At 46.8% G+C, this 19167-nt stretch overlaps 1 protein-coding gene across 1 annotated transcript in view; it reads left to right on the top strand.

Annotated features, from left to right (window-relative positions):
• Window positions 1-19167, top strand: part of LOC126260601 (nephrin-like) — a 502530-nt gene that overhangs the window by 401197 nt on the left and 82166 nt on the right. Inside the window, exon 9 of the mRNA XM_049957937.1 lies at window positions 6943-7102. Within this exon, the coding sequence (XP_049813894.1) occupies window positions 6943-7102 (160 nt within the window). The remainder of the gene's footprint in view (window positions 1-6942; window positions 7103-19167) is intronic.

The raw sequence follows: 19167 nt of genomic DNA, 5'->3' as shown, positions 1-19167 counted from the left end.
ACTGATGTTCGTCGCACGATTAGCTGAAGTGGATTAAGTGGAAACAGCGTGGCAAGAGACCGGATGTTGACCAGGTGTAGGTGGGTGGGGGTTAGACAGTCTAAATTAGTCTAGTATGCTATAAATCTTCCCCCATGAACCATGGACCTTGCCGTTGGTGGGGAGGCTTGCGTGCCTCAGCGATACAGATGGCCGTACCGTAGCTGCAACCACAACGGAGGGGTATCTGTTGAGAGGCCAGACAAACATGTGGTTCCTGAAGAGGGGCAGCAGCCTTTTCAGTAGTTGCAGGGGCAACAGTCTGGATGATTGACTGATGTGGCCTTGTAACATTAACCAAAACGGCCTTGCTGTGCTGGTACTGTGAACGGCTGAAAGCAAGGGGAAACTACAACCGTAATTTTTCCCGAGGGCATGCAGCTTTACTGTATGATTAAATGATGATGGCGTCCTCTTGGGTAAAATATTCCGGAGGTAAAATAGTCCCCCATTCGGATCTCCGGGCGGGGACTACTCAAGAGGACGTCGTTATCAGGAGAAATAAAACTGGCATTCTACGGATCGGAGCGTGGAATGTCAGATCCCTTAATCGGGCAGGTAGGTTAGAAAATTTAAAAAGGGAAATGGATAGGTTAAAGTTAGATATAGTGGGAATTAGTGAAGTTCGGTGGCAGGAGGAACAAGACTTTTGGTCAGGTGATTACAGGGTTATAAATACAAAATCAAATAGGGGTAATGCAGGAGTAGGTTTAATAATGAATAAAAAAATAGGAGTGCGGGTTAGCTACTACAAACAGCATAGTGAACGCATTATTGTGGCCAAGATAGACACAAAGCCCATGCCTACTACAGTAGTAGAAGTTTATATGCCAACTGGCTCTGCGGATGATGAAGAAATTGATGAAACGTATGACGAGATAAAAGAAATTATTCAGGTAGTGAAGGGAGACGAAAATTTAATAGTCATGGGTGACTGGAATTCGTCAGTAGGAAAAGGGAGAGAAGGAAACATAGTAGGTGAAAATGGATTGGAGGGAAGAAATGAAAGAGGAAGCCGCCTTGTAGAATTTTGCACAGAGCATAACTTAAGCATAGCTAACACTTGGTTCAAGAATCATAAACGAAGGTTGTATACCTGGAAGAGTCCTGGAGATACTAAAAGGTATCTGATAGATTATATAATGGTAAGACAGAGATTTAGGAACCAGGTTTTAAATTGTAAGACATTTCCAGGGGCAGATGTGGATTCTGACCACAATCTATTGGTTATGAACTGCAGATTGAAACTGAAGATACTGCAAAAAGGTGGGAATTTAAGGAGATGGGACCTGGATAAACTGAAAGAACCAGAGGTTGTAGAGAGTTTCAGGGAGAGCATAAGGGAACAATTGACAGGAATGGGGGAAATAAATACAGTAGAAGAAGAATGGGTAGCTCTGAGGGATGAAGTAGTGAAGGCAGCAGAGGATCAAGTAGGTAAAAAGACGAGGGCTAATAGAAATCCTTGGGTAACAGCAAATATATTGAATTTAATTGATGAAAGGAGAAAATATAAAAATGCAGTAAATGAAGCAGGCAAAAAGGAATAGAAACGTCTCAAAAATGAGATCGACAGGAAGTGCAAAATGGCTAAGCAGGGATGGCTAGAGGACATATGTAAGGATGTAGAGGCTTGTCTCACTAGGGGTAAGATAGATACTGCCTACAGGAAAATTAAAGAGACCTTTGGAGAGAAGAGAACCACTTGTATGAATATCAAGAGCTCAGATGGCAACCCAGTTCTAAGCCAAGAAGGGAAGGCAGAAAGGTGGAAGGAGTATATAGAGGGTTTATACAAGGGCTATGTACTTGAGGACAATATTATGGAAATGGAATAGGATGTAGATGAAGATGAAATGGGAGATAAGATACTGCGTGAAGAGTTTGACAGAGCACTGAAAGACCTGACTCGAAACAAGGCCCCGGGAGTAAACAACATTCCATTAGAACTACTGATGGCCTTGGGAGAGCCAGTCATGACAAATCTCTACCATCTGGTGAGCAAGATGTATGAGACAGGCGAAATACCCACAGACTTCAAGAAGAATATAATAATTCCAATCCCAAAGAAAGCAGGTGTTGACAGATGTGAAAATTACCGAACTATCAGTTCAATAAGTCACAGCTGCAAAATACTAACACGAATTCTTTACAGACGAATGGAAAAACTGGTAGAAGCGGACCTCGGGGAAGATCAGTTTGGATTCCGCAGAAATGATGGAACACGTGAGGCAATACTAACCTTACGACTTACCTTAGAAGAAAGATTAAGAAAAGGCAAACCTACGTTTCTAGCATTTGTAGACTTAGAGAAAGGTTTTGACAACGTTAACTGGAATACCCTCTTTCAAATTATGAAGGTGGCAGGGGTAAAATACAAGGAGCGAAAGGCTATTTACAATTTGTACAGAAACCAGATGGCAGTTATAAGAGTCGAGGGGCATGAAAGGGAAGCAGTGGTTGGGAAAGGAGTGAGACAGGGTTGTAGCCTCTCCCCAATGTTATTCAATCTATATATTGAGCAAGCAGTAAAGGAAACAAAAGAAAAATTCGGAGTAGGTATTAAAATTCATGGAGAAGAAGTAAAAACTTTGAGGTTCGCCGATGACATTGTAATTCTGTCAGAGACAGCAAAGGACTTGGAAGAGCAGTTGAACGGAATGGACAGTGTCTTGAAAGGAGGATATAAGATGAACATCAACAAAAGCAAAACGAGGATAATGGAATGTAGTCAAATTAAATCGGGTGATGCTGAGGGGATTAGATTAGGAAATGAGACACTTAAAGTAGTAAAGGAGTTTTGCTATTTAGGGAGTAAAATAACTGATGATGGTCGAGGTAGAGAGGATATAAAATGTAGACTGGCAGTGGCAAGGAAATCGTTTCTGAAGAAGGGAAATTTGTTAACATCTAGTATAGATTTAAGTGTCAGGAAGTCGTTTCTGAAATATTTGTATGGAGTGTAGCCATGTATGGAAGTGAAACATGGACGATAACCAGTTTGGACAAGAAGAGGATAGAAGCTTTCGAAATGTGGTGCTACAGAAGAATGCTGAAGATAAGGTGGGTAGATCACGTAACTAATGAGGAGGTATTGAATAGGATTGGGGAGAAGAGAAGTTTGTGGCACAACTTGACTAGAAGAAGGGATCGGTTGGTAGGACATGTTTTGAGGCATCAAGGGATCACAAATTTAGCATTGGAGGGCAGCGTGGAGGGTAAAAATCGTAGAGGGAGACCAAGAGATGAATACACTAAGCAGATTCAGAGGGATGTAGGTTTCAGTAGGTACTGGGAGATGAAGAAGCTTGCACAGGATAGAGTAGCATGGAGAGCTGCATCAGACCAGTCTCAGGACTGAAGACTACAACAACAACATGCTATAAATTTTCGTCTGCATATTCTGTACAGCGTATTTCCAGTTCAAAGCTTTATGATGACGGTGACATATGTTACATTACTCTCTCTTTTGAAAAAAGTCATATTTTGTGCTGATTGCTGTATAATTTTGCTTATCTCTACCAGTTTTGGTACTGGTTATCATCTTCACAGTAGATAACATTGTACCTCAACTGGACAAAAATACATGTCTGCTAAACACGACAAGATTACTTATAAAATGTCACGGATTGCCACAATAGTTGTTTCAGTGAATTTCCTTTGTACTGGATTTTCACACTCGAAATGTGATAACATGTACACACTTAATCTCAGCACCAAATAACTGCCACAACCTCAGTCAGAATACGATCTATCAACGTCGAGGTCGTGTGCGAACTATTCGTGATTACGAAAATACCACCCCCAGATTTGCTGGAATACGGTGCCATCAATCAGGCCACACTTGCATCAGGGATAAGCAAAGACCTACCAAAAGATGACCCTTACCTTCTTTCAACCTTCAAGCGATTCACTTCTCTACACAAAACTCAATTTTCGGCTCCAACTTTGTGTATGGTGTATTAAACCGGGGACCCAGAAACGACGGAGAATCTTCGTCCCGCCGTACCCCTCAGTGGTTCACATCAGGCCACAGCAGTCCACACACCTCACCACCGCGCCACACCGAACCCAGGGCTGTTGTGCGGTTCAGCCCCCAGTGGATCCCCCCCCCCCCTCTTTCACAGACGAGAGTCACCCCTAATGTTTCCGGTTTGCGTGGTAGAGTAATTATGGTGTAAGCGGACGTGGAAGCACTGTTCGCACAGCAATCGCCGACACAAAGTAAATGAGGCGGAATAAGAGGAAACAGCCCGCATTCGAAGAGGTAGATGGAAAACCGCCTTAAAAAACATCCACAGCCTGGCCGGCATTCCATACCACGACCACGACACTAATCCACCGGCCGGATTCGTGCCGAGGACCGGTAAGCCTTCCCGCGCGGGAAGCAGCACGTTAGATCGCGCCGCTAGTCGGGGGGGCTAGCTCCAGCATTAGTAACGTTCTTTAGTAGATGCCGTCGTGTTTCCTGGATGACTGCTTGCTCAGGGACAGCCATTTTACCAAGAACTACCGCCACAAGCGTATAGTACACCCAAAATAGAAAGGAAAGGACAAACACAACAGACAGGTCGAAACTAAAACACGTGCTCCTGGCACTTACTTGAAACCTTATGCTCAACACCATTGGGCGTTTGATAGTTGAGCTTATTTGGAGCGTCATAGAGTGGTCACACCGCCCCCTGTACCCTTTAACGTAGGGGCGCGAGTTTTCCGCTGATTCTACCGCCTATGCGGCTGTGGACATTTTTGAACAGAGTGCCCCACCTGCTTGCACCTCTGGCATTGTGGTTTCGTACAGAAACATCGAATGTAGCCCGGAGCATCACACCTATAGTACACAATATAGGTCCCGTTGAGACAGAGCTTGTGGTAGCTGTTTGATTTTAATATAACGTGTGTTCGTGTTACCATATTTCGATTGTCTGCATCTGCTACAGTGAAATTTCAATGAAACAATCATGTGATAACTCATCATATACATACTAGATTTTGCCATGTTTAGCACAGATATACACTGCTGGCCACCGTAAATGCAACACCCTGAAAGAAGCATCTGAATCAAGTGAAATTTACACCATGAGTTTGCAGCGATGAGATATGCAACTGATTAGAATTTCAGCGCAGACGCACATCACGCGCGCCTGTGGCGCCACCTCATAGCGCCATTTAAGGCTTGGCGATTTCGACGAGTGTACATTCGGCACGTGTGTTTACCTTGTGGTTGTTTCACAAGACGATCAGTTATGCCTCGTAGACAACAGCGAACATCTTTTGATCAAGTATACCAGTTCGACAGAGGAAGGATAGTGGCTTACCGAGATTGTGGATTATCATACAGAGATATCGCTAGTCGTGTTAGACGAAACCAAACAACTGTAATGCGGATATGTGACCGTTGGATGCAGGAGGGTACGACGGACCGACGTGGTCGATCGCATTCACCTCGGTGCACCACTGCACGTGCTGATAGGCAAATTGTGCGCATGGCAGTGACGGATCGTTCAGTGACATCCCGAACCATAGCACAGCACATTGCGTCTGTAACGCATCATCCAGTGTCTCCGCGTACCATTCGACGCAGTTTACAGCAGAGTGGTCTGTCCGCAAGACGTCCATTGCTCCGTCTACCATTGACGCAGAACCACAGACGTCTCCGTCGCCAATGGTGTGATGACAGACGGATGTGGACGGCAGAATGGAATGACGTTGTCTTTACTGACGAGGCACGCTTCTGTCTGCAGCACCACGATGGTCGGATTCGAGTGTGGAGACACCGTGGAGAGAGGATGCTGGACAGCTGCATTATGCACCGCCACACTGGTCTTGCACCGGGTATTATGGTATGCTGCGGTATTGGATATTACTCTCGCACGCCTCTAGTACGCATTGCCGGTACTTTAAATAGCCGGCGCTACATATCCGAGGTGCTGGAGCCAGTTGTCATTCCTTACCTTCAGGGCTCGGCCACAGCCATATTTCAATAGGATAATGCGCGACCACACGTGGCACGCATTGTCCAAAGGTTCTTCGTCAATAACTTGATTGAATTGCTTCCCTGGCCGGCTCGCTCTCCGGATCTTTCGCCTATAGAAAACATGTGGTCCATGGATGCTCAACGAGTGACCCAGATTACATCCCCAGCTGCCACACAAGATGATCTGTATCAACGTGTGGAAGCTGCTTGGGCTGCTGTACCCCAGGAACACACCCAACGTCTCTTTGACTCAATGCCGAGACGTGTGGCAGCGGTGATCTCCAACAATGGTGGCTAGTCTGGCTACTGATTCTGGCAGGAAGCACATGTCACAGACGTCTGTAAACGTAATCATTTGATACTTGGTCAACATGTTATCTACAAAATAAATTTTGTTGTGCTACCTCTTGTTTCTCTTGGTGTTGCATTTACGGTGGCCAGCAGTGTATTTTTGACCAACAGATGTACATAATCGGCCGCTGTGGCCGAGCGGTTCTAGGACTTTTAGTCCAGAACCGCGCTGCTGCTACGGTCGCAGGTTCGAATCTTGCGTCGGTCATGGATGTGTGTGATGTCCTTAGGTTAGTTAGGTTTAAGTAGATCTAAGTCTAGGGGACTGATGACCTCACATGTTAAGTCCCATAGTGCTCAGAGCCATTTGAACCATTTTGTAAGTACATTATCTTCTTCTGTGAAGATGGTCGTCAGTACCTGAACCGGTAGAGGATAAAGAAAATTCTGCAGCTGTTGGAAAAAAAAAACATGATTTTTTCCAAATATTTATCGGCTCTAGATAACCACATGAAGAAAGCTTTATATATCTTTCGACTTTGTTCTTATCGATCTGAACTTTGTAACAGCAGACCGCATAACATGTATGCTTTTAACAGCGTATCTGAACGCCATGCCACCGTTTCTTTTCACAGGGCCAGCTACTGTATAACAACGCCAGCGGCGGGACCTTGGTCAGCAACCAGAGCCTGGTGCTGCAGGCCGTCAACCGGGAGCGCACCGGCTTCTACACGTGCGTCGCTAGCAACCAGGAGGGCGACGGCGAGAGCAACCCCGTCTACCTGGACGTCAAATGTATGTACCTGTATGTCACCTGCTATCTTCCAACGAAACAGAACTATCAATGACTACCAGCACGCCACGTACATATCGTGTCTTCAAGTTATAGATATAATGATTATCCCATTAAGAAGATATTCACCGCCTGGAGACATCACAGTGCTACTCTGTAATAACATTTGTAACCTTCAGGATGACTCCGGTTCGTCGATGAATAAAGTCCTCAAGTTTCTCCAGGTACGCCAAATCCAGTTGAAGTTAGTCATTGGCGGTTAGGTCCCGTACAGTTGCCAAATTCTGCGTATGTCGATAGCTGCGTTTCATCCGCTGCTTCTGATGGAAAGTGATATTAAGAGAGGGCAATTTAGCGACAGCGATAAAGTGTGACTGCGTGAGTGAGTGTTCATCAAACCTGGTAATTACCTCTGCGTCATATTCATCGTGGAAATGCAGAAGAAAGGCCAATACTTTGTCACCGAGAATGTTGTGATAAATATCCTGGTTCATGGTCACGGTAACTTGAATGACACGAACAACACAGAACAACCTCTGGCATGAAATCCTCCTTCACAACTTGAGGTCAACAGCCGCTATGGTGACTCATCAGACGACGCTGACCGCTTCCATTGTGCTTCTGTTCAATTTGTGAGTTGTCCCGTCCATTGAAAACGGTCAGCTTTACGTACCATTATGACCAATGGATTTTTATGAGGTACCTGACTTAAAATTTACATTAAACGCTACGACATTCCAAGTGTACACTCGGAAACTGGCTGAGAACGAACTTCATTTACTGACAGGGGCATACCTTGTCGTGTTTGAAACGGACTATCATTGACAAATTGTGACCTTCTTCTTCTGGTCTCTGCTGGAAGTAATTTTGTTACGACCACAATTTTTGCATCTTGTTACATGGCTTCGAATGGCGCGCTAGTTCTTATAGCCTCGATATCCAACTTTATTAACTATGTTGTCGTGGGCATCTTCATGTCTTTCCGTAACGCTTGTTTGTCAGTCATTACCCAGCGCCAAATGCATATAATCGTCCTACACATACCGCTTATTTCACTGGCATGACTTACATCAGTGGCAGGGTGGCCCCTTGTACCACTGTTACACTATGTACAGTGCTCCTAAGCGGCCAGAGTGCTCATTTAAGGTGGTCAATAATATTTTGTCCTCTCAGCTTACATCTCTACATAGCTATTCTGCGAACATTAAATTACGTTAAATGAAAATGTGTGGCTAGGGCCTCCCGTCGGGTAGACAGTTCGCCGGTTGCAAGTATTTCGATTTGACGCCACTTCGGCGACTTGATCGACAATGGGGATGAAATGATGATGATTAGGACAACGCAACACCCATTCCGTGAGAGGAGAAAATATCCGAACCAGCCGGGAATCGAACCCGGGCCCTTACGATTAACATTCTGTCGCGCTGATCACACAAGTACAGGGGGCGGACTTCAATTACCTTAAAGAATCTAGAAGTTATGTTACCAGTGCTGCAAGTCATGAGTTAACGTTTGCTAATGTGACACGATAATTCGAAAATCGAAAAAAAATTTTTACTAAAATCGTTAACTGTACATTATCTTCCATAGTCAAGTAATAATTGTATTAGATTTGTTTATTTACAAAAACTGAGAATAATGATTGTTGACAGTTTCATAACATGTCATAGGTGGAATCACACCTTCAATGCTACCTAAAAGAGGAGACAACAGAAGCTGAAGGTCGTCCGTGCTTCTACCACGAAACTCAATCTTTGACGGGTAATTTCTGAAGATAAATCTGTTCATATTCTCTGTGATATTTTGCAAGTAAAATATAATAAACATCTTTTACCATATTCTCTGTGATATTTTGCAAGTAAAATATAATAAACATCTTTTACCATAAGCCAAAGTCCACCCCCGGTAGCTGAGTGGTCAGTCTGCATTCGGCGAGGCAACAGAGCGGACGCGTCCGTGATGACTGCATGCGGAGCGCGAGCTCGCCTTGTTTACATTCTGACGGCCGTTGCTTAAGTGCTGGCTTACCGTGTACGATCCATGGCGAACCGTTACCGTAAATCAACACTTCGATTTACTTTCTGCAACGATTATGCCCGACCCAAAGCGCTCGAGGTGGAGCGTTTTCTGCGAGAGGAAGTGAAGATCACGGCGACCGATATTATCGGCATACATTTGTCAATCGTGTGCAGCACGGTCTATGTTAAAATCATTAACGACGCGGCGTGCGAACGCATACTACGTGAGACCAACCAGGGACTCCGCTTCTGTCATGCTGATGGCAATGTGGGGGAGGTAACCGTCGCCACGCAGGCTTAGGTATGCGAACGATACGCATTTTCGAATTGCCATTCGAGCTTCCTGCTGAGGAAGTCGTCGCGGCACTACGCCCATACGGCACAGTCCACGGCCACACCAGGGAGAAGTGGACATAGTTTCGTACGTATCCTGTTCTAAACGGGGTCCGACAGGTCACCATAGATCTCCGAAGCCACGTCCCGTCCTACTTACAGATCGGCGGATGCCGTGCAATAATGATATACAACGGCCAGCTTCGGACCTGTTCCGGGTGCGGCAAAGAAGGCCACCTTAGATCCGAATGCCTACAGCGGCGTAATACGCAACTTCCAGATCCAGAAGAACCACCCACATTGCAACCTACAGTGCTACCGGTGACCTACGCCGCTGCTCTAGCTTCCTCTACCGCTTTGCAACGTCGCCCGGTCACCACAAACGACGCCACCAACGAGCCCGACCAGACACCGACGGAGAGCGCCTCCGATGCCCGCCGCCTCGGTTGGCCATCGACGCCGCTCCGACGATGCCGACGCAACCTGACGCTGACCCTGACCTCGGCAACACGATGGAGATCGACTCGCTCATCGTTCCTACAGCGGCCTTTCTGCCAGAGCGACGCGATTCCCTTCCGTCGTCGGACACGGAGGGTCGCACAAGGAATCAACGTTCTCCGAAACGTCGCAAACGAAGACGTCGCACAGTTTCCGGCCAAGAGGAGACTTTGCAAGTCGAGGAGGACGCAACCGTCGATCAGCACGAGGCCTCATAACCCGCTACTGCTGACGAAGACGTTAAGAGCGCGGAGACCTCCATCGGTGTGCCTGCGCCCCGTGCTGACGCTGAACTAAATCATGAACGTATCACAGGCGACACTAGACCACGCACCATTACATCTTCTGCAGACAAAATGGAAGCTACACCAGTGTCCGCTTCCACGGCGTGGCACGAGGAGGAAGTCGAGGAGCAGGACCCGTTACGGGACCCTGCGCCGTCGCGGCTGCACCACTAATCATACTCTCCCCAGAATCCCCTGCGGGCCAGCGGGATAACGTTCCGCTGCAACGCCCACGCCCTTTCGCGGACAGCAGAGTGGACCAGCCTCCAGCAGACCGACACCAGGCCTTCCGGATAGCAACCATCAACACCAACAACATCCGTTCCAGGGTGAAAATCCGCCTTATGTAGAGATGTTCTGGACTTCGGATATTGATTTCGCCCTACTGCAGGAAGTTCACTTGGCTAGTCTCCCGGATATCAATGACTATACCGCCCACGCCTCCGCGAGTGATCCTATGGGCCGCGGAGTGGCCATCTACGTCCGCCACGGGATTTCTGTGACCGATGTCGCCTTCCTTCCATCAGCTCGGGGCATTGCACTCACTGCCATGGGGACACGCATCATTAATATCTACGCTCCATCAGGCACCGACTGACGGCATGAAAGAGCCCAGTTTTATTCCGAGGAAATCGCTCCCCTGTTTTTAGGGCGTTATGAACACTGCCTACCAGGAGGTGATTTTAACTGCGTTCTGCATCCCAAAGATCAGATTCCCCACTATACTACATGCCAGGAACTACGTGTAGTGGTGCGAGACCTCCTGCTTCACGATACCTGGGAAGTTCAACACGGCGACCGTTCTGGCCATACCTATCTTACCAGTCATTCCGCAAGCCGACTAGACAGGATATATGTCTCACAAACTCTTAGATCTGCGATACGGGGCGCCGAACGCTGGCCGCTGGCCTTTTCCGACCATTGCGCTTACATCTGTACGGTCCTCCTTCCGCCGCAATCAGTATGGCGCAGCCGTGCGCCATGGACAATCAATGCTTCACACTTGCATGACCTGGCATGTCGCCAACAAGTCACTGAAACGTGGATAGCCTGCGAACGACGCCTTCCCCGCTACCACTCGACATTGACATGGTGGTTGGACTGCGCCAAGCCGGCGATCCGGAGGACACTGATGAGATACGGGAAGAACATGGCCGACTGGCACCGCAACACTGTTGACTTCTATTATGCGATTCTCCGAGATCTGGACGGTCAACCGCCAACCCCGGACAACCAGTTGGAACGGCAAAGAACTAAGGCGAAGATTATTGCGCTGGCACGCCGGAAACTGCAAGGGGTCGTGATGCGGACGCGACGCCACGATCACGCGGATTCAGAAATTCCATCCATGCATCATATAGTGTCCGACGAACGACGGCGTCGTAGGCAGATCATCAGCACTCTGACCACGCCTCATGGCACGCAGGTGACGACTCAGAATGACATCGTCCACGCATTCGTCGATCACTACCGTCGTACTTATAGTGAAGAAGACGCTGAAACTGCAGCAGACGACTCCATTTTGCATTACGTCACACGCACCCTCCCCCACACGGAGGCGGATCCTTTGACAGTGGCGGTCACGCGAGACGAAGTCAACAACGCAATCGCCAAGGGAGCTGTCAACAGATCGCCCGGCATTGACGGCTTACCGATTGAGTTTTACCGTACCTTTCGGGACCTCATGCCACCACGGTGGACGACTATGTATCAGAAACTGATATCTGACCAAGCAATTCCTCCCGCCTTTGCTGAGGGCATCATCATACCAGTCCACAAACCAGCCCGTGGTTCGATGGTGACGAGTTACAGACCGCTCACCCTACTCAATGCCGATTAAAAGATTTTCGCACGCTTACTGGAAATGCGGCTCGGAACAATACTCTCTCATATCCTCTCGACCGAGCAAACGACGCCTGGGGGACAGGTTAACATACAGACTGCCACAGGGGAATGCCGCGACTTAATTGCGATGGCGGCGGCCTGTAGGCTCCGTGCAGCTGTCGTCGCTATAGACTTCGACAGCGCCTTTGATAAAGTGCGTCATCGTTTCCTGTTTTCGGTGGCAGCCCGAATGGGCATCCCCCCTCTGTTTCTCGACGTCATCCGGCGTCTTTACGACAGTGCCAGTTCACGTGTCCAAGTCAGTGGGAGTTTACCAGGGCCGGTACCTATCTGCCGTTCGATACGGCAGGGGTGCCCTTTTTCTACCCTCCTGTATGGTTCAAATGGTTCAAATGGCTCTGAGCACTATGGGACTTAACATCTGTGGTCAGCAGTCCACTAGAACTTAGAACTACTTAAACCTAACTAACCTAAGGACATCACACACGTCCATGCCCGAGGCAGGATTCGATCCTGCGACCGTAGCGGTCACGCGGTTCCAGACTGAAGCGCCTAGAACCGCACGGCCACAGCGACCGGCCCTCCTGTATGCCATTACCCTTGAGTCCCTTATTGGGGGCTTGAAGACCAAGCTCTCTGGCCTCACCCTACGACAACACACCTTTCGCTGTCGGGCATATGCTGATAACCTCCTCCTCCTCTTTCGCTCCGGCTCTGAGATTCGAGAAGTCCTCGAACTGATTACCCGTTATGGGATGGGGCTGCCCCTGGTAGTGCCATAAATGTCGCCAAATCTTCTGCAATGCACATTGGACGAGGCCTCCAGGAGGGTGAAGTGGCACCCCTGCCGCTTGTGCGGACTTTCCGGTACCTGGGCATTACCATTCCCCCCTCGGTCACACGCACAGCGGCAACGAATTTCCGTCGACTGTTACACGTCATCCGCAACGACGTCCGCCAGAACCTCTTGCGCCGCCGGGACACACTTCAGGGAGTTGAGTTTCTTAATCTTTATGTGGCATCAAAATTGGTTCACATCGCGCAAGTTCTTCCTCTGCCAACTGCAATTGGGCGCAACCCTCAGGCGGCTATTATCTCATGGCTGGTTCCATGTTTAAAGTCCGTTATGAGACACTTACCCCGCCCTCGGGCTCGTCAACGTCCATATGCGAGCTGCAGCCTTGTACATTAGTATCATGAGAAAACAGTGGATGGGCCATTGTACATGTCTAACACGCAGCTTGCTTGAGGTCCTCTACCTGCTTCCACCTAACAACCGGTGTCTTTCGGCCATATCGTGCCTCGTTTGACTCATATCTCGACCTTTTTCGTCGACTACAGTTACATACATACGAGTCTCCCAGATACGCGCCCACCCAGGACTAAGGATTTTTACAGCCTGCTGCTGCGCTGTGTTCCCCGGAATGTGATGGAGACCAAACATCCCTCCATCCAGTGGCCCATATTATGGACTACCGTCCACCAGCCCTTCCTCCCTACGAACGTCGGGGCACTGTGGTATCACATAGTCAACAGGAAATTTGCCACGAAGCAGCGACTGAAGAACATTGGCTTGTCAGAATCCCCTCTTTTTCTCCTTTAGCAGCAACTGGACACTGATGAACACCGTCTGACATGCGCCTCATCGCAAGATGTATGGCGCTTCGTGCAGCAATTCATTGCCTGCTATCTCCGGGTGCCACCAGACACAATCGAACCTCGAATGTTTCTATACCCGGAGGACAGACATTTTCCCGCCGCCAAATGTCATGCTATTACGTGGGTCACAGGTGGGCGGTCGCTTATCTCTTTCATGTGGGACCTAAATCCCGCCTCGACTTCTGGACCTATTTACGAACAGCCCATGCAGCTTTCGAAAACACGCCACGTTACTGAACGCTATTTGCTAACTATCTTGGAGGGGTGCCTGGCTCAGAGGGCACCCACCCCTCCTCCCTCGGCGGTGTCTGAGTTTCAACCGCCTACGATCTATTCTACTTCTGACCTCCGCGGATGGGAGTGCGCGTCGCAGATTTCGCGTATTTTGTTTCTTTTTGCTTTTTCTTTTTCCTTTCTTTTTCTTCAATCAGAATTTATATTTCTTTTCTCATTCGCCGATGTGTTCACGTAATTTCATTATAATAGTCAATATTACAAAAACACATGCAAATAAATAAATAACAACAACGCCTTCCACTACTGTTGATTCCTGTGTCTCCCAGTTCCCTAAGCACCACAGGCTCGGTGGTGATGAGGGGGACACTGTGGCCAGGCCTCGTGTTTCGACCCCTGCCCACTTCGCCCCCCCGAGCGCCCACCGGTCCACTACCACCCCAAAATAAAAAAAAGTAAAAAAACAAAAGAAATTAAAAAGTGGTCAGCGTGACAAAAAATAAAAAGTACAGAAACTAAAAGAAAAAAATGAAAAAATGAATAAATAAAAAAGAGAAAAAAACGTGGTCAGTGCGACAGACTGTCAATCCTAAGGGCCCGGGTTCGATTCCCGTCTGGGTCGGAGATTTTCTCCGCTCAGGGACTGGGTGTTGCGTTGTCCTAATCATCATCATTTCATCCCCATCGACGCGCAAGTCGCCGAAGATGCGTCAAATCGAAATACTTGCACCAGGAGGGCGGCCTACCCGTCACACGCCATTATTATTATTATTACCATAAGCCAATTCCTTGTTTTTGTAGCTACACATTCTGGTTCACCCAATTTAATGTGGATTTCGTGTATACGCTATTTCTTTTTTCATCATACGCAAACAACTACAAACACTGGATTTCCTCAATATCCTGATAACGAATCGAACCTTTTCATTTGCTCCACCTGTAGGTGAGCTTACACAACTTTATAGCCCGCATCTCGTGGTCGTGCGGTAGCGTTCTCGCTTCCCACGCCCGGGTTCCCGGGTTCGATTCCCGGCGGGGTCAGGGATTTTCTCTGCCTCGTGATGGCTGGGTGTTGTGTGCTGTCCTTAGGTTAGTTAGGTTTAAGTAGTTCTTAGTTCTAGGGGACTTATGACCACAGCAGTTGAGTCCCATAGTGCTCAGAGCCATTTGAACCACAACTTTATATTTCGATCTATTTCTCTTCCCAGCTATTTATACTAAGTGGCTGTTACCGATAGTGTCTTATTAATCTTTAAATAAAAGGCTGTTTAACCTTTAAGTTTCGTGTATTACATGATTTACGCAACCTCTTCATTGCCAGCTAGACTTGGTATCTGATAAGATAACGGTACGTCTGGAGTACAGCATTCTATGGCAGTGAAACGTGGACTGTGGGAACACTGGAACAGAAGAGAATCCAATCATTTGAGATGTGGTGCTATAGATGAATGTTGAAAATTAGGGGGAATGACAAGGTAAGGAGTGAGGAGGTCAAGCGAAGAATCGGAGAGGAAAGGAACGTGTGGAAAACACTGATAAGGAGAAAGGACAGGATGATAGGACATCTGTTAAGATATGAGGGAATTGCCTTCCATGGTACTATAGAGAGCTGTAAAGAGCAAAAACTGTAGAGGAAGACAGAGATTAGAATACGTCCAGCAAATAATTGAGGACGTAGGTTACAAGTGCTACTCTGAGATGAAGAGGTTAGCACAGGAGAGGAATTCGAAGCGGGCCGCATCAAACCAGTGAGAAGACGGATGACAAAAAAAAAGGATAACCGTATAGCATCCCGAGGATGGAGCAGCGTGTCGTTGTATGAGCTCTACAAGAAACCGAGACTCATAGCATGGACTGCTGCTGTATAGTAAGCTCGCCTATTATGCTAAATGGCGCCCGAAATATTTTTGATACTATTACGGTTATGCGTTACTCTAACCATTCTGTCACATCAGTGAGCGATTGGGTTGTGCGTTGTCTTACTAAATTTACAGGTCTCCCTCCAGCACGAACACGGAGCCTTGTTTTCAGGCAGGTTAGTTCACCTCAACGGGTCTCCGAGGTACTCATACCTTGCCATCGCCGTGACTTCGGTTAGCCCCACGTGCTGTGGATTACGGTGCTGTGGCTACTGGCTGTTCACTAACATTTAAAGTCGAGCTATTTTTTAAAACTGATTCGTCTGTCTGTAGTTACTATTTGTGATATTCGACTGCAAACACTATAAGTAAGAACTAGTTTGTTTTGAAAATCAGCCTTATGTCAACACAATTAATAAATTTTTTATTATTGTATTTACCCATACATGTCTAGACACCTATGTGTCATCTTCTGTGGGTGAAATTTTTATTTCTGTAAAGTACAATGTCAAATTTATAATAATTTATCTATTGTAGCCCAAAGAATTACGATATGTGCATTTTGCTTTGTTTTGTTTAGACAGTCACCTTAAAATTACATCGCTTTTTATGCCTTTTTTTGACAGCATGTCACGATGAAGAAGGGCGTAAAATCTGACGTATAATAATGCAGTTCATTTTTCGATGTAATTTTAAGGTGAGCGTCTAAACAAAACAAAGCAAAATGCACATATTGTAATTCTTAGGCTTACAGTAGATAAATTATTATAAATTTGATATTGTACTTTACAGAAATAAAATTGTTTCCCACAGAAGATGACACACAGGTGCCGAAACATGTCTGGTCAAATACAAAAATAAAAAATAATTATTAATTGTGTTTGCATAAGGTTAATTCTCAAAACAACTCAATTTTAAATCGCAAAAATGTAACAGCATCAAGAGGAGCTTCAAACCTTAGTAGAATGTGTCTATAATGAAGACTTTGCCGGAGATTGGAGTCTGTGAATTTCTCTGAATCGAGGTGAAAGATGTGACATGGAGGCGGGTGAAGGGGGTGAAGTGAACTTCTCTAGACAACTATATACGCAAGAGATACCTATTTTTATCTAATGTGTTTTGCAGTTGAGCAGGAAAAGAATTACATATTACAGCTGATAGGGCTTCATTTTCTTGTGATTTATAGTCAATAACGTACTTCTATATTCAACAAACATTAGAATGATCTCGATGTATATCCCAAATAATCAAAGCAGTAGCATTGTTTGGATTCATGCCGGAAGCGATTGTAGACGAGGTGATTATGCCGTAAATGACAGAGTGACATTCATCGAAACGTCGAAAATTAAACTGAGGAAATGTGGTAGACTAATATTTAATCCACGCAATGAAGAGTTATTATAAAACGAAAATCACGTTGTTGCTGGGTACGGGTAACAAACGTCGTGTCAATCTATTGAAAAGAAAATGATTTAGTATTGGATCAGGGCATCTACCATACCACGTCTCTTGTTTAGTGAGTCACGCAAAACGGAGGAACTGGAATGAGAGCGAACACTATTGAATGTAGGTTCGAGACCCCAAAATCATATCAAGCATCACGTGAAATACACTGCTGGCCACCGTAAATGCAACACCAAGAAAAACAAGAGGTAGCACAACAAAATTTATTTTGTAGATAACATGTTGACCAAGTATCAAATGATTACGTTTACAGACGTCTGTGACATGTGGTTCCTGCCAGAGTAGCCGCCATTGTTGGAGATCACCGCTGCCACACGTCTCGGCATTGAGTCAAAGAGACGTTGGATGTGTTCCTGGGGTACAGCAGCCCAAGCAGCTTCCACACGTTGATACAGATCATCTTGTGTGGCAGCTGTGGATGTAATCTGGGTCACTCGTTGAGCAACCATGGACCACATGTTTTCTATCGGCGAAAGATCCGGGAGCGAGCCGGCCAGGGAAGCACTTCAATCTGGTTATTGACGAAGAACCTTTGGACAATGCGTGCCACGTGTGGTCGCGCATTATCCTGTTGAAATATGTCTGTGGCCGAGCCCTGAAGGTAAGGAAGGACAACTGGCTCCAGCACCTCGGATATGTAGCGCCGGCTATTTAAAGTACCGGCAATGCGTACTAGAGGCGTGCGAGAGTAATATCCAATACCGCCCCATACCATATTACCCGGTGCAAGACCAGTGTGGCGGTGCATAATGCAGCGTTCCAGCATCCTCTCTCCACGGTGTCTCCACACTCGAATCCGACCATCGTGGTGCTGCAGACAGAAGCGTGCCTCGTCAGTAAAGACAACGTCATTCCATTCTGTCACCCACATCCGTCTGTCATCACACCATTGGCGACGGATACGTCTGTGGTTCTGCGTCAATGGTAGACGAAGCAATGGACGTCTTGCGGACAGACCACTCTGCTGTAAACGGCGTCGAATGGTACGCGCAGACACTGGATGATCCGTTACAGACGCAATGTGCTGTGCTATGGTTCGGGATGTCACTGAGCGATCCGTCACTGCCATGCGCACAATTTGCCTATCAGCACGTGCAGTGGTGCACCGAGGTGAATGCGATCGACTACGTCGGTCCGTCGTACCCTCCTGCATCCAACGGTCACATATCCGCATTACAGTTGTTTGGTTTCGTCCAACACGACTAGCGATTTCTCTGTATGATAATCCACAATCTCGGTAAGCCACTATCCTTCCTCTGTCGAACTCGGATACTTGATCAAACGATGTTCGCTGTTGTCTACGAGGCATAACTGATCGTCTTGTGAAACAACCACAAGGTAAACACACGTGCCGAACGTCACTCGTCGAAATCGCCAAGCCTTAAATGGCGCTATGAGGTGGCGCCACAGGCGCGCGTGATGTGCGTCTGCGCTAAAATTCTAATCAGTTGCATATCTCATCGCTGCAAACCCATGGTGTAAATTTCACTTGATTCGGATGCTTCCTTCAGGGTGTTGCATTTACGGTGGCCAGCAGTATATGTATTCTACACTTAGTTGATGAATTATCATCACTTTGACTCAGGACATGCAAATATGACTACCTTATGAACCAGAATGCCATTACACAAGGCGTTAATTATAAGTAATATTAGTGTTTGCCTAGCATGACTTCTCTGTAAACTTCCATTTATGAGCTATGGTACCGGTTATCTCTGATGGTTACGTAAAATACTACCGCATTTCGTATGATGTCCCCCTGTCATCGGTGTCACTTAAAACAACTTAAAATCACATTCAATTCATACAACATGCTTTGAATTAGCACCTACAAGGCATTCAATGTACTGGATGAGAATACTGATTCCGTTTA

The sequence above is a fragment of the Schistocerca nitens genome, chromosome 5, assembly GCF_023898315.1.
Source record: "Schistocerca nitens isolate TAMUIC-IGC-003100 chromosome 5, iqSchNite1.1, whole genome shotgun sequence".
Classification (NCBI taxonomy): Eukaryota; Metazoa; Arthropoda; class Insecta; order Orthoptera; family Acrididae; genus Schistocerca; species Schistocerca nitens.
This window is presented reverse-complemented; position numbering and strand designations above follow the sequence as displayed.